The sequence below is a fragment of the Saccharomycopsis crataegensis genome (assembly GCF_037102585.1).
Source record: "Saccharomycopsis crataegensis DNA, jcf7180000000084, whole genome shotgun sequence".
Taxonomy (NCBI): domain Eukaryota; kingdom Fungi; phylum Ascomycota; class Saccharomycetes; order Ascoideales; family Saccharomycopsidaceae; genus Saccharomycopsis; species Saccharomycopsis crataegensis.
In genome coordinates this window covers 3697046-3711751 of record NW_027043829.1, presented here as the reverse complement: position 1 = coordinate 3711751, position 14706 = coordinate 3697046, and the positions used below count along the sequence as shown (strand labels likewise).

General features: G+C 38.0%; 7 protein-coding genes across 7 annotated transcripts; 5 read left to right on the top strand and 2 right to left on the bottom strand. All coding sequences in view use genetic code 12, as the record gives it.

The window, feature by feature from the left end:
• Positions 1-1106: 1106 nt before the first annotated feature.
• On the bottom strand, positions 1107-2531 carry TED1 (Ted1p; the record flags this gene model as incomplete). Its single annotated transcript, XM_064998162.1, has 1 exon — positions 1107-2531. The coding sequence occupies one exon, from the start codon at positions 2529-2531 to the stop codon at positions 1107-1109; it is 1425 nt and encodes a 474-aa protein (XP_064854234.1).
• Positions 2532-2761: 230 nt separating this feature from the next.
• DASC09_045620 (ketopantoate reductase family protein) lies at positions 2762-3787 on the top strand (the record flags this gene model as incomplete). Its single annotated transcript, XM_064998161.1, has 1 exon — positions 2762-3787. One exon carries the CDS (start codon positions 2762-2764, stop codon positions 3785-3787), a length of 1026 nt encoding a protein of 341 aa, XP_064854233.1.
• A 255-nt stretch (positions 3788-4042) lies between these two features.
• DASC09_045610 (bifunctional triacylglycerol lipase/ester hydrolase) lies at positions 4043-5074 on the top strand (the record flags this gene model as incomplete). Its single annotated transcript, XM_064998160.1, has 1 exon — positions 4043-5074. The coding sequence occupies one exon, from the start codon at positions 4043-4045 to the stop codon at positions 5072-5074; it is 1032 nt and encodes a 343-aa protein (XP_064854232.1).
• Positions 5075-5311: 237 nt separating this feature from the next.
• Positions 5312-7912, top strand: DASC09_045600 (uncharacterized protein; the record flags this gene model as incomplete). Its single annotated transcript, XM_064998159.1, has 1 exon — positions 5312-7912. The coding sequence occupies one exon, from the start codon at positions 5312-5314 to the stop codon at positions 7910-7912; it is 2601 nt and encodes an 866-aa protein (XP_064854231.1).
• Positions 7913-8680: 768 nt separating this feature from the next.
• Positions 8681-9769, bottom strand: DASC09_045590 (uncharacterized protein; the record flags this gene model as incomplete). The annotated part of the gene is made up of 1 exon (XM_064998158.1): positions 8681-9769. The coding sequence occupies one exon, from the start codon at positions 9767-9769 to the stop codon at positions 8681-8683; it is 1089 nt and encodes a 362-aa protein (XP_064854230.1).
• A 225-nt stretch (positions 9770-9994) lies between these two features.
• On the top strand, positions 9995-11694 carry NUG1 (RNA-binding GTPase NUG1; the record flags this gene model as incomplete). Its single annotated transcript, XM_064998157.1, has 2 exons — positions 9995-10007; positions 10103-11694. The coding sequence occupies 2 exons, from the start codon at positions 9995-9997 to the stop codon at positions 11692-11694; spliced, it is 1605 nt and encodes a 534-aa protein (XP_064854229.1).
• Positions 11695-12940: 1246 nt separating this feature from the next.
• Positions 12941-13482, top strand: DASC09_045570 (Ino4 protein; the record flags this gene model as incomplete). The annotated part of the gene is made up of 2 exons (XM_064998156.1): positions 12941-13111; positions 13180-13482. The coding sequence occupies 2 exons, from the start codon at positions 12941-12943 to the stop codon at positions 13480-13482; spliced, it is 474 nt and encodes a 157-aa protein (XP_064854228.1).
• Between the last annotated feature and the right edge of the window lie 1224 nt (positions 13483-14706).

Sequence of the window (14706 nt, the reverse complement as noted above, 5' to 3'; positions counted from 1 at the left end):
TATGCTTAGCATATTATATTGCATATTTCTTCTTGATTAGTTTCATTTGAATTTGTCTAATGTAGAGTCGATTCTATGTGCTCCTTGTTATTTATTTTCCTCTTCTTCGTTCCTTATTTTTTATCAATCATCGTTTTCTTTCCATTATATATACACTTTTTTTTTACTACAAAATTTTAATGAATATTAATGTCTATTAACATGTATTTAATATATCAAATATCGATCAAAATTGGGAGAAATCAATACTATAAATTACGTTTTAAGGCATTTGGATTTCGAAATAAGTCTTTGATTTGCAAATTTTGAGCTCAGAAATGAAAATCAATATATATATATATATATATATAGAGAGAGAGAGAGAAAGAAAGAGAGAGAGAGAGAGTAAAATGTATCATCATATCATTGTTATTGGAAATGGCATTCCAGAAATATGCCGCCACAGGTTGGTAAGCGTGATAGTAGGAAGGATCTTGCGGATCTGTATCTTTGTTTGCACTTATTGTATATGGTTGGATACAGTCATCGGTTTATAAAATAGTTATTAACCCAATATCAACACTAACTCAGCTTACTAAGCTTTTTGAAGTATATTATATATAGACTCATGGGTTCCTTTCTCGACCTTTTTTTTTTTCTTCACGTTGTTCTTCACAATTCGGGGAATTCGCAATAAAATGCTACAATAGTAATCAAAAGCAAACTATTTGATAGTTGGGGTGGATTTGGAATCGGAGAAGGGGAGCTTTCCCTTTTCTCCTTTTAACTTATTTATTCTTATTTTTTCAACTCTTTTTAACCTTTTATTATTCTGATTCTTCACTTTGTTTCAGTGAGTATTGTTGTCAATTCATTTTAATGTGGATTTCTAAATTGTTCTTCAATGTTTATACAACTTTAGCTAAATTGTAAATAGCAGAAAGCGTTATCTGAACGAATGCCAATATCCTTGCCATGGAAACGCAAAATAGAAAATACAAGTCATAAAATATCTAACTAAATTATGCATTGTAAAAATATCTACAATAATCAACATTGAAATCAAAATGAGAAGAAAAGAGGTGATATATATATATAATCATAATTTTCCTTTTTAATGCATATCTCTAAGCAACAACAAGGAAAGAAATCAAGAAAAGCTCAATGATACTAACGGCTTTAGTGGCCCACCATACATGTTGCACAATAAATGGACAAGCAGAATAATGGAAATCCCATTGACCGGCTTCTTTATCGAAATTTCCAGTCATCAAACCAATATTCCCATCATAATCTCCCATAACGGCTCTGACGGTGACTTCTTGGATATAATTGTTGGCCTTGGAACTATCATGTGTTTTCACCGGTGATGCCTCCCAAACTCCTGATTGTAAATCCTTATCATAAACGTTATAGCACCCTTCATGATCGTGGCCGGTCAAAATGATCCCTGGTTTATCGGTGCTACCAAAGATAATATCCAACACTTCTTGGGTCATTTCGTAAGAAATGTGGTTTTGAGAACGCAATTTACCAAGCTTATAAGGTTCACGTTTCGAAGTTTCTTCATTATAGAAATCGTGTTTTGGACCATCGACACAAAGCCCCTCTTTTTTATAGAATGGAATATGGGTGAGCAAAATTGTTGATCCTTCGAATTCCCGAGCTTTTAATTTTTGTAAGAAATGGTGGGTATATTCGACGAATTCTGGTTGTAATGCCGGACCTTCCAAAAATAATGTATTGAGCACCACAATTCTGTAAGCATATTCGGTACCCTTGTTGTACTCGATGTAAAAGTTATCTTTCCCAAATAAACGATGGTAACGGGTCATATGTTGCCAAGTGGCATCCCCACTGTACCCAACATCATGGTTCCCGGTGATGTTAATAAATAATGGCTCGCCAGTGAAATTCTTCACGGAGCTGTTGGTCCATTCATAAGTATCCTCGAAATGATAATCAAATGCCTCGTCCATACTCACCCCCTTGATTTGGTCAATATACCCCTGCCAGTCCAAATCTTGGTGTTTGTCCAACACTTCAAACACCGCCTTGGTGTGGTCTTCTGGCTGAGGGTATAATCTCGTTAAATAACGGCGGGTACGATTATAAAACTCGCTATCGCCAATCCATTGCGAGGAAAACAAGTCACCCATTACCGAGACATGGGTTGGGTGTAATCTATTTTTCATCACTTGGTAAATATGTCCCAAATAATAATCATTGCCGTAATTATCAAGACGTTTCATGTAAGGAGTGGTTGGCCAATTGCCATTGATCTGAGGATCACCCACCGCAAGAAGTTTTATTTCTTCAAACCCGTTGGAGTAATTTTCAAACTGTTTGTAATAGTAAGTGTTGATCAAGTCACCAACCCAAGGAATGGCGATGAGTTGGGCCTTGATGGGGTCTTGAAATTCTGGGGTCGGGCGATACCATGAGCAGTTTTCTGGGTTTAGCGAAGGATAGGTGTAGATATAGGCGTTCAAGGCAAGGCCGATGATCCCAAGGAACACCGCTGCCTTCGATACTGCTTGTTTTACCGTCATTTTCTTTGATGGGAGGTAATTAAGATATACTACTGCTACTATGGGAACGATGGATAGCACACACACACACACACCATTGATGGGATGTTTTTTGGGAAATTTTGACACGCTGTGGGGCACGTGAGGGTCCGCTTATCTTTTTGTAACAAATCACTGATTATTCTCTCTACTCTCTCTGATAGCGCACTGATAATTCTATCTATTTTATCGTCATTTTTACCTACATAGCAATGTCTTGTCTTCCAAACGTTTTACTCATTGGTGCCGGAGGGGTCGGGGCCGTGGTTGCCTACTCAATTGATTATAACAACCTTTCGCAATTATCAATCGTTGTTGGTAGAGACTACGAGAAGGTCAAGGATGCCGGGTACGAGATCAATTCCGTTGATCATGGAACCGTCCATGGCTGGAAACCTGCTCACATTTATCCAAATATCAATGCTGCTGCCGCCGCTAATGACCCTTATGATTTCGTGGTGGTCACCACCAAGAACTTGCCAGATATCCAGAAAGTCGAAGACTTGATTGAACCGGTGGTCACTAAAGAGATAACCACGGTGGTTTTAATTCAAAACGGATTTGATCTTGGAAGACCAATTATTGCCAAGTATCCTGAAAACGTTTGTCTTTCCGGAGTGACGTTTATTGGATCACACAACTATGGCGGAGTGATCAAACAAACCCAACATGAAGTGACCCAGATCAGTTATTTCCCTAATTCTCATTTATCAAAAGAGGTTCAAGAATCTAAGGCCAAAGAGTTTGTGAAGTTGTACCTGACCGACAAGAATTCCGTCACTTACTCTGAGGACTCCAAGTTTTCTAGATACAGAAAGTTGGTGTATAACGGGACTTTGAACACCATTTGCACATTAGTGGGGACCGATACTGGTAGGGTGGAACTTTCTGGAGGTAATGAATCGATTGTCATTCCTGCAATGAAAGAAATCATTGCCGTGGCAAAAGCCGATGGAGTGATTCTTCCTCCAACCACCATTAATGACATGTTGCACGACGATGATGGGGACTACTTCACTCCTTCAATGACCGTTGATTCACGAAAGGGCAATCCCCTTGAATTGGAAGTGATTTTAGGTAACTTATTGAAGGTGGCCGGCGAAGTTGGGGTCGAGACCCCGGTGTTGAGCGTGATTTACAGCTTATTGAGGATTGTGCAATTCAGATTGAAGGAGCAAGCAGGCTACATTACCGTTCCAAAAGAACGTCCAATTGATAAGTCCAAGGTGTGGGAATGAATAGTATTATTTAAACACATAATAGATGCATTAAGTGATGAAAAACCATCGTACTCTAGAACCAAAAACAATCAATGTAAGTGAAATGTTTTTTCTTCTTTTTTACATCCATAAGCCGATAATAATGATATATGCAACAAGGGAAAAAAAAAAAAATAAAAAAATAAAAAAACACACACACAACGAAAAGTGCTACGAAAGTTTGACAGCCTCCATCAGCATCTATTTATAACCAGCCCCCCACTGTCACTTAAAATGCCATTGAAGCCATTCTTGGGAGCTTACAAGTTCTCCAAACATCCCGTGTCGATTTATCACATTCCCGTCGAAAAACCTCGTGGTCCGTTATTGGTGTTCATTCCGGGAAACCCCGGGATTGTTGATTTTTACGTCCCTTACTTGAACCAGCTCCATACCAATTTCCAGCTCGAAACCCTTTGTATTTCCCACATTTCTCATGATTGCCTGTCGATGGAAGATGGAGATTTGGGGTTCAAGAACTCGTTGAAGAAGATTGTCACTGGGAAAAACAGTGATATCTACGGGCTCGACACCCAAATCCTGTCAAAGATTGAAATCATCAACAATTTTCTCGAACATCAAAATGGTGATCTCAACTCCCCGAAAGTTGGCAATTCTAGAGACGTGATTGTGTTTGGTCATTCTGTTGGCTCGTACATGGTGCAACGGGTGGTGAACCAACTATCTCCTAAAGCCCTGGTGAAGTTTGTAGGGTTGGTGTTTCCAACGATCATCGATATTGGTAAATCAGATTCTGGGGTATCTTTGACCAGAGCCACGAAATTATTGCCGAACCTTCATAACTATGTGTCATTTTTCACGTTACTCTTCATGTTTCTTCCGAGTGCAATGATCAGTTGGATGATTCGTTCGGTAATGCGTCCTGCTGGCGATGCGGAAACCACGGTCAAGTGTGTCAAGAAACTCGTATGTCATCCTCTAGTGGTTCGTCAAGCCCTTGGGCTTGGAAAAGAGGAGATGGGGGTCATTAAGAGAGACCTTGATTTCAATGATGATTTCTTCGACACCGCAAAACATGATTACAAAGTATGGTGTTTCTTTGCTCAGAATGATCATTGGGTGGCCCATAGCACCAGAGACGCGATCAAGGCCCGGTATTTCAATGATCAAGATGACACCAAGCATTATCAAATGTGTGATGAAGAAGAGGATCATTTGAAATTGAAGCATAGCTTTGTGATCAATCACACTGACCAATTTGTGAAGATCACCTCGGCAGCGTTGAAGAGGATGTTGGGTATTTGAGGGAGGAATTATAAGCATTATCATTATCATCGATATAAACAGTCAATATAAACAGCGTTATTCCATTCAGATAGATGTTATGTGTTAGTATAGGGGGGGCTAATATCACCCCCTGTTAGTTGGTTATGAGCCCATAGGCGAAATGCACCACAGGAAAAGAAAAAAATTATTCTCCAAGACCTCACCATCAACAACAGGACTGGCATATATGACACCACAAACACAATGCCCTACTAGATGTTCTACCCAAGGCTACTATCCAGAATATTGAAGCTCCAGGGGACCCCTTTCAAGGCTTGTGTGAAACCTATTGTTCTACTATCATGTCGTCAGCTTCTCGGGGGATCACGACACTACTATAGCACCACGAATATTTTTCAGACCGTCGTCAATAATCAAGAAATAGAAAAAGATCAATACTTTCAGCATTGCAACGACCTTATTGTGGCCCTGGAATACAAAAAACTCCAGAATGAGTTTAGTTCGGGGAAAATATTCGAAAAATTTGGAGCTGAAATTTCCAGACCAATGAAAATCATCCATCGAGTGGCATTTGTCAATCACGATGTCAAGCTAGGATTACGGCTTTTTCAACAGTATTTCCCTCAAGAGCTCCGGGAAAAATTATCACCCAATGACCGTTTCTTGTTGATAGAATTTGAGTTGCCGCTCTTACTTTTTTGCAAGAAATTTTCCGTGATTTATGGTGAACGATATCCAGAAATCATGGAACTAGTGGGGACTATAGGGAAAACTCCTGATCAAATCATTAATAGTTTGACCAAGGTGTTACAGGCAATGATGGTGAAGCAGCGCTTCCTAAGGGCTAAACAGTTTTTCCTCGGAATAATTGCTGAGAACTACGTTACGGAAAAACAATTGACAATTCTTTTCAAAATCTTTATGCAGTTCCCGATCCAACCTACAAAGATTAATGAACTCTTGGAACTCATCTACAATAAAGCCTCATTCCCGTTTAGTCCTGAATTGACGGTTTCCGTGCTAAGGTATCATCGGGCTACGATGAACCTTGAACAATATCATGAACTATATGAAAAATACGGTTCCAAATTACTCCCATATCAACAAGTAATGTTAAAGATCGATAATGAGGTACTAAGTTTGATCAGGGAAAGAGATCTCATCACCCTCTATGATAATAATACCAAAATTGTCAATAAAAAGATTGCCGAGCAATCATTGACGATTTTCAAATTGATCCACCAGTTTCTCGTCACCCTCAGTAACGAACCAAGGGTTAATCCCGAGAAAAAGTTGGCGATCCGTCAACATTTCCTTGTTACATTGTGCAGTACATTTGCCAAGAAGTATTATTTCAAAGATTTGATGAAAGTGCGAAGAATCATGAATACCGAACCGTTGACGACATCGCAAGAGAAACTTTTCAACCAAAATTTAGGTTATTATTTTCTCGTGACCCGGCAATTCGAAACTCACATTTTATTTTTACGGGAAGTCGTTGCCAAAAATGGTTACCAAGTGCTTCTGAAAGAGGATATTAGCCAATTAATCCAGAATTATAAAAAAACCTTCCGACTGAGAAAGTTTTTCTTGGGATCCCCGAAATATCGGGAGTATCGCAAGATCAAAGATCTCCTTGAATCCTTTGAAATGATCTACTATCCCAGTAAGGCTAAGGATTATGACAGGATCATCTCTATTTTGGATAAAGGGTTCCTCCCTGAAGTCAACAACTTTGTGGCGTGTCTCCATCAACAAATATATCAGCAGGACATATCCAAAGTCACGATGTTGGTAGAATTTTTCAAAAAACTAAAAGGTCAATACTCTTTTGGAACAAAATTATTTTTAATGAAGTTCCAGATTTTCCAGTACTTAAGGAACCTTGAAGCTGCCGGCAAGTTGAAGATGATATTAGGACCCGCTTTCACCAAGTTTGAAAAAGGAAAGGGAGTCAATCAATTCAACTTTAATGATGTGGAACTTAGGTTCACTAAACAGGAGACATTGGCTGATGATGATAATGACACCATCCCAGAATTTCAAAACCAAGTCAAACAGGAGTTGGAAAAAATGTTGGCGGGCTTTCTAGAGAAAAATAAATCCACATTGACGTTGTTGGGCAAGGTCGAAGTTGGGCTTTTTGCCAGGTCCCTCAAATTGTACGAGATGCTGGCAGAGATCATGGAAAGCTGTTATACCATGATGATTGCCAGGCAAGCGTCGGTGGTAGAGGGGGTGGATGCGAAGAAGGGGGTGGATGATCCCGATAAATTCATGATCCAAAATATCTTGCGAGAAAAAATCTATTCGACGTTGTTGATCGATTATAAATACTTGTTAGACCCAAAAAAATTCTTGGAGACTTTGAAAAGAGTGACTAAAGACGCCCATCTAAGAGTATCTCCGAAATTTGCTTATCGTATCAGCACAGAATTGAAACATTATGTTAAATTGAAGAATTGGCAATATAGAAAAGACTATGGGATCCTAATGACGTATCGGTACATTGAGAAATTCGATGATTTGTTATTAGCGGACATCAAGGACACGCTTGCGAGATTGCGACTCGTTAAATTATCCGAGGAGCAGCGTTTTGAGTTAGTTGATGATTTCGAGCAGGTGAAATTGTTTGTTGGGAAGTGCTACAGGTATCAACAGATGTTGCAAGCTAGGGCAAAAAACGAAATATTATATCGTGAGAAATACCTGAATCTTTTGATGGATATGGTGACTGAGTGGTCAAAATTGCAACGTTTGGACAAGATGGAGGTGCTTCGAGGGGAAGAATTAGGAAACAAGGTATTGCAAGAAGAATCAGGATATCCTGAAAAGGAAGAGGAATATGAGTTATGATAATGATTTATCAGAAAATAGCATTGATAGAGAAAATAAAGATATATAAAAAAAAAGGTCATCTTTGTGATACCTGGTGAGCCAATATTTGATATCCTTTTGGATTACAACAGCCTGATGTTTTGTTTGTTTGTTTTTGTTTGTTTTATTTGTTTGTTAATTTCTTTTTCCTTTTTTTTTTGTTGGATGATAATTATCACTGTATATATCTGCTACATCTGTAATATAGATACGACTTCTTTGTGTATGATGAAATAGCTTAAAGTTGAACTTGTATGTTTTGGAAGCCATCTCATCTCAGTGGTTGAATTCATATCCTCAACTTCGGTCATTTTTTATACGGGTAGTTCTTTCAGGCTCCATCCTTTCGTAATCTGCATTTATTCTAAGTCACAGACGTGCTCAAAGATGATAGAGATAGTTTTTTTGTTTGTTTTTTTTTGACATTTGGCGATCCATGATCTGAACAAAAGAACTTATTTGGATCACCATCACGAGACATATATTGTCTGCTGTGTTGTTCATTCTGCTTGTTTAAATTCATGTATTAGTCATTGTACTGTTCTACAGTACGTACTAAATAGCTACTAAATCAAATGATGAAATGATAAGAGATATTGGTATTGATATATCCACTTAATTGCGGGTTCTCATAAGAAATCCTTAGGATATACAAAACATTTACACATAAACTCCATATTATATATAGCTATTGATAGTTTTTGCAGTCGCGACATTATATATGTATATTTAGCAATCTTCAAGTGATCATTCATCGGCATATATATACTCCACCTCATCATTTGTAAGGATTTCTGCAAACGATAAATTGCCTTTAAGAGACACAATTCCAGGAATCGGCACCGACGAGGCATTTTTATGAGAAAACGACGAGAAACTTTTATTGAACATTCTGCTGAGCCCCAAATCTAAAAGCTGATATTCGGCAACCACCACGAAACTAGCACCGCCTTTAGAATAATATGCTTGAATGGGGTAAGTCCCAGCAACGATGATGGTGCCCCGGTGGGTGTACACTGAACTTTCACCAAAGGCAAACTCGACCCGTACTGGATCTTTGACCAATTTATCTTCCAAAAACAACGATCTTTTAGAAACCAACGTGATATTCGTCGCACTGGAGATTAGTCCTACTGGTTTATCATGCTTTTCCATCGCGTTAATCACATCTTCGGTCGAAGTCAGTGAACATTCCCGCTTCGGTAACTTGACATTCTTGTACAACTTGTTGACTTTTTCTCTGGAGAGTTCCTCCTCATTTTCCTCCTCTTCTTGCGGTGGACTCATCCTTGAGTGACTATTATTATTATTGTTGTTGTTATTATTGGAAGGTTTGCTAGGTACTGCTCCCATATCCGTGGATTCTGATTTTTTGTTGTTGTTTAATGATCCAGCCCCAATAGCGGTTTTAAATATCGTTATACAATTGCGACCATCAACACACTTATCAAGAGGTTGCAACATACTACTATATGGTTTCCCAGCAACGTGGAGTGCATTATCCCGTACTTCCAACCCATTCTGTGAGCAAAATTGTTCAACGTTAATGAGATTCACCGGGGCGTGAGGGTCGTACCATACATCTTCGACTAAATAACTGCCATTATCACCAAGCCTTACCGAGCCTTTGAAATTGAACTTCTTCTTGGTGGTAGATTGCATATTCACGGTGATTGGTTCTTTGGTCAACCGACCATCGAAAAGTGATTTGTCATTGATAAATGACACTTGGGTGGATTTGGTCAATAATGCTGTAGGATACTGACGGCTGTTGAGATCATCCTCGGTATCGCTGTTTACAATAGTATAGCAGAATAGCGTGTGGTTTTTGCTCATTTAGTCTGTGATTAGCTGTACGTACCATCATGACTTCTGTTAAGATCATACAATAAAACCGCTGACATCTTTTGATGGATCGACTGGTGGCTATGAGGGTAACCTCATCTCGTCCGCTGCGGTGCGCGAAGAGAAATAAAAAAAAAAAAATTTCACTTCAAAAATTTTTATTGGGATTTACTAACAAAGGATATTATTTATTTATTTCTTTAAAGGACAGAAAAGATGAGAGTTAGAAGTGAGTTGACTTTATTTATCTTTGGATTTGGTATAGAAATTATATCTAAGAAAAAAAGGAATGAAGGAATACAGTATTAACATGAACATATATAGAGCCAACTAGTAAGCGTACCAGTACGCGAATGAGAGAAGGGATCAAGAAGAAATCTGCTGCCCACCGTCGTAAAGAAGCCAAATTAGCCAAGAAGAACCCACAATGGAAGTCCCGTAAGCCAAAGGACCCGGGTATTCCATCGACTTTCCCATATAAGGAAGAGATCCTCCAAGAAATCGAAGCCAAACGTCTAGCTCAAGTGGAAGAAAAAGAACGTAGAAAAGCCGAAAAGGCTGCTGAAAGACAGCAAGCTGATAACAATAATGACAATGACGACCAAATGGAAATTGACGATGATGAAGAACAACAACAAGGCAATGGTCTTGTCGCCCTTGTGGAGTCCGCACAACAAGCTGCTAGAGAATTCGATGGGGAAGTGGCTGCCAATGATCAAGGGATGGACGAAGATGATGAAGAAGGGGTTGAGTACGTTGATTTGGATTTGGAAGAATTAGTTGGTGGTGATGACAATGAATTGGAAGATGACGATGAGTTTGAATTCTACAAGAACAATGACGATTCTGAAAAATCATTAAAAGCATTCAACAGATTCTTCAAAGCGGTGGTCGATGTTTCTGATGTGGTGTTGTACGTTTTGGACGCCAGAGATCCAGAAGGTACCAGATCAAAGAAAGTTGAAGAAGCGGTGTTGCAAAGCAAGGATAAGAAATTGATTTTGTTGTTGAATAAAGTCGATCTCGTGCCAACCGAAGTGATGGAAAAATGGATGGATTATTACAAGCGTCGTTTCCCAATTATTCCATTCAAAGGTAGTTCGAGTGCCGCTACTGCGGTGGCTCATAGTTTCAACAAGAATTTGAGTCAATCGGTCACCGCTACTGCGTTGCTTACTTCCCTTAAAGGTTACGCTAACAAGAGTGATTTGAAAAGATCTATCGTTGTTGGGGTGGTGGGGTTCCCAAACGTTGGTAAATCTTCGATCATCAACGCCCTTACCAGCAAGCACGGGGGTTCCAGTAAGGCCTGTCCTACCGGTAATGCTCCAGGGGTTACCACTACCCTTAGAGAAGTTAAGGTCGACAACAAATTGAAGATTGTTGATTCTCCGGGTATTGTGTTCCCACCACCGGTTTCCGAAAATAAGAAGAAGCATGCTGGTAGTTTGAAGAAATTGAAGATGCAACAAGAAGCCAAATTGGCATTACTTAATGCTTTGCCAAACAAATTGTTGAAAGATCCAACCATGGCGATCCAGTTATTGATCCGTCGTGTCAAGCGTAATGAAGCCACCTATGAGACTTTCAAAGCGTATTATGAAATGCCACCATTACCAGAACATGATATCGAAGAATTGACCAAGCAAGTACTTATCCACATTGCCCGTGTCAGAGGTAGATTGGGTAAAGGAGGGGTTCCAAACTTCCACAGTGCTGCCATGAGTATTTTGAATGATTGGAAAGATGGGCGTTTTGTTGGTTGGACCGAACCTCCTGAAAAACCTTTGGAAACTCAAATGTCTGCCAATACCATCAAGGTTAATGGTAAAGTTGACCAAGTGACCGTGGTGCAACAGTGGTCTAAGGAATTTGACTTGGATGGGTTATTCGCCAGTGTTGGTATGACTGAGTAATTGTTCTGTCTTTAGCTTATGGTTTTTTATTCATTTATGATTATCATTCTCATTATTATCATTTTTTTTTCTTTTTTGTTGTTTTATTTAAGAAATATTCCTGATTCTTGAGTCATCCCCTTTTTTTTTTATTACTTTAGATATTGTTAGAGGGGGGACTCGAAGTCTTACTGATGTATAATATTAATTAGTTGTTGTTTGATATATGTATGTACTTTGGCACATGGCTTTGGTCTCTTTAAATGCATTTTTTTTTTTTTGGATTGTCTATAGATAGATGATTGTGTAAAGAAGAATTTAGGGGATCGGCGATGGGTAATGTTTAACAGATAATAATAATGTATAAGTGCAGGAACATTTGAGCAACAATAGTTATGTGCTAGACAGATCCATAGAAATGGATGAGTGTTACTGTAATTAGCAAGTATTTGTGAGTTGTGGTTTTTGACATGTGGAATATATATCGAATCTCCGTGGGCAGAATAAGATAAACAGAGGCTTTTATTGCATTGTGATGGATAAAGTAATAATCACTAGTTGGGATCTTCAACTGTATCTTTTCAACTCTATTGTCTTATTTTAATTTGATCGGAATAAATGGATATTTTAGATAGATAGAGATAGATATATAGATCATCATCATCATCATCATTTGGTCATCTCAAAGAAAAAAAAAGAAAGAGGAAAAAAAAAAAAAATATTCTTATCAATAAATAATAAGTAGATAAATAGTCATTACATCTAAGACTACTTGCCATTTATACCCACCAACAGCTCAGTTGTTTTTTACTTAGTTTACTTCTTCCCTATCTATCGTTCCAAATAGCGAGTACATTTGCTTCACTATTGTAATAAATAGATCCGATAGGTGGTGACCGACTCAACGCCCCTATCTCATCGCCTCACCTCACCTCACCTCATCCCACATCTCACCTGTCAAAAAAACTAGTGTCAATCATATTAGAAGATATATTCAATCTCCTGACCCCTTATCATTCCAGGGTGTGCTTATCTCCTCTTCTGTGCATTTGCAAGTGATCTATTATATACTCTTGGACACTCGATACTGATCGTCTCTTTTTTATTTTATTTTTTTTTTTTTTTGATTATTTTTTATTTTTTTTTTGATCTGACTCAATTGTTTTAATAAGCGGCACCGAGCATTGCCCCCCGCCTTCAGTCTCCTCGATCAATGTCGATTATCACAAGTCATTATTATTACTATTACTATTACTATTGAAACCTCATGGACCAATCTTATTCAGCCTCAAAAAATCAACACCAACCGCAGGATGTCGGCAAAGACATCACCGATTCTCTGAAACTACACCACCAACGTGATGAGACCACCACTGGAGAAGCCAAAAGACGTAAACTCTCTTCTACAACTACTTTCCTCAGTGAAGAAGAGAAAAAGGTATGCTATAAGATGTTATTATATATTATTCTCCTAAAAAAGAGTATTCTTTCATACTAACAATTTAGTCACGTCATATTGCCTCCGAAAAGAAGCGTAGAGAAACCATCAGATTGGCCTTCGATAGAATCGTTGATCTAGTACCCAACTTAACTCCTTCTGAGAGTCGTACCGAAGTAGCAGTACTCACGAAATCAGCAGCATTTATCGATGAGCTAAGGTCAGAGAATCAGCGACTTTTACAACTTTTACAAAACAGTAACGTCCCAGTTCCAGAGCATTTACTAGAAGCCTACAACAACACCAGTGGAGCCACCAGTAGTGGAGCTCAAAAAACTAAGGAAGAACATTCTAGTGATGGAGGTGAATGATAAATGGTGACAATAAGCCCTTCTTCCGAGGATTTCCGAACTTTTTTTTTCCCAATGGTTATCATGATGGATGCCCAGTACAATTTGCAAATTCATTTGTCTTACCTTCACGATCTATTACTGCTTGACCTTTAAGGTTTATTAATTATTTTATTCCTATTGTTTGTTTGTTTGTTTTTACCTTATTTGGTATCCCCTTCTTGTTTGTATTCCCTAGGCTACTGCTCCATATTTGATACTTTTCCTGCTGTTCCAATAATGCCCCATTCTTAATATTTTTATTTCTTGAGAGAATATTCGTTTTCTATTTTATTTTATTTTATTTTATTTTACTTTATTTTCATTTGTGCCAGTTTTTAATGCTCTTTCTATTTTATTCTTCCTATTAACTCTATTTATTCTTCCTCTTATTAATTCATTTGATGTTCTCATGAGCCCCCCTTCCTCCCTCCTTTTTCCCACTATTATAAACCTCCTGTAAATTGTCGTCCCAAATATTGGTATGTATTTTGTCTATTCTGTTTATATTTTTTATTCTATTCTTCAATATAGTTGCCATTTTTACAAAACCCTGGATTATGTATGCGATTTATTTATATTGTCAGTTGAAGTGGTACTATATAATTGATAGAAAATGTTACTATTTGATAATACACGTACTACTACTACTCATCGTTTGTGATTCATAATTCAATTCAATTTGAATATGGCACACTTGAAAAGATGAATGGGTCAAAATATTCGGAAAATAAACACAGGCAGAGCACAAAGAATTATGGAATATTTCAAAACCTTCTCAGCACCAGCAGATGAGAATACTATCTATCACCAAAATAATAAGTTATCAAGCTATTAATTCGGTTTGTGGGATGGAAGCATCGATGCAAAGTAAATGAAGACAAGGCAAAAAAAAAAAAAAAAAAAAAAAACGAATTTTTTTTTACTCCCAATATTGCAATTATTATAACTCCTGATCGACACCATCCATCCATCGGTTGAAGAGTCTTCAAAAATATCCGATAACTCATTTCTTTCAGTGTACATTATGTATAGTCCTTTTCATATAACACTCTGTGAAATGGTATAATTCTTTGCTTGTTTCTTTTTTTGCATCCAATGGGAAGAGTCCTAGTGAACCATTATTAACTCATCGAAAGCGCACTTGACAGATATACACTACTGGAAATCATTCAGAGTGAGTGGATAAAGCATTGGTAGGTATTG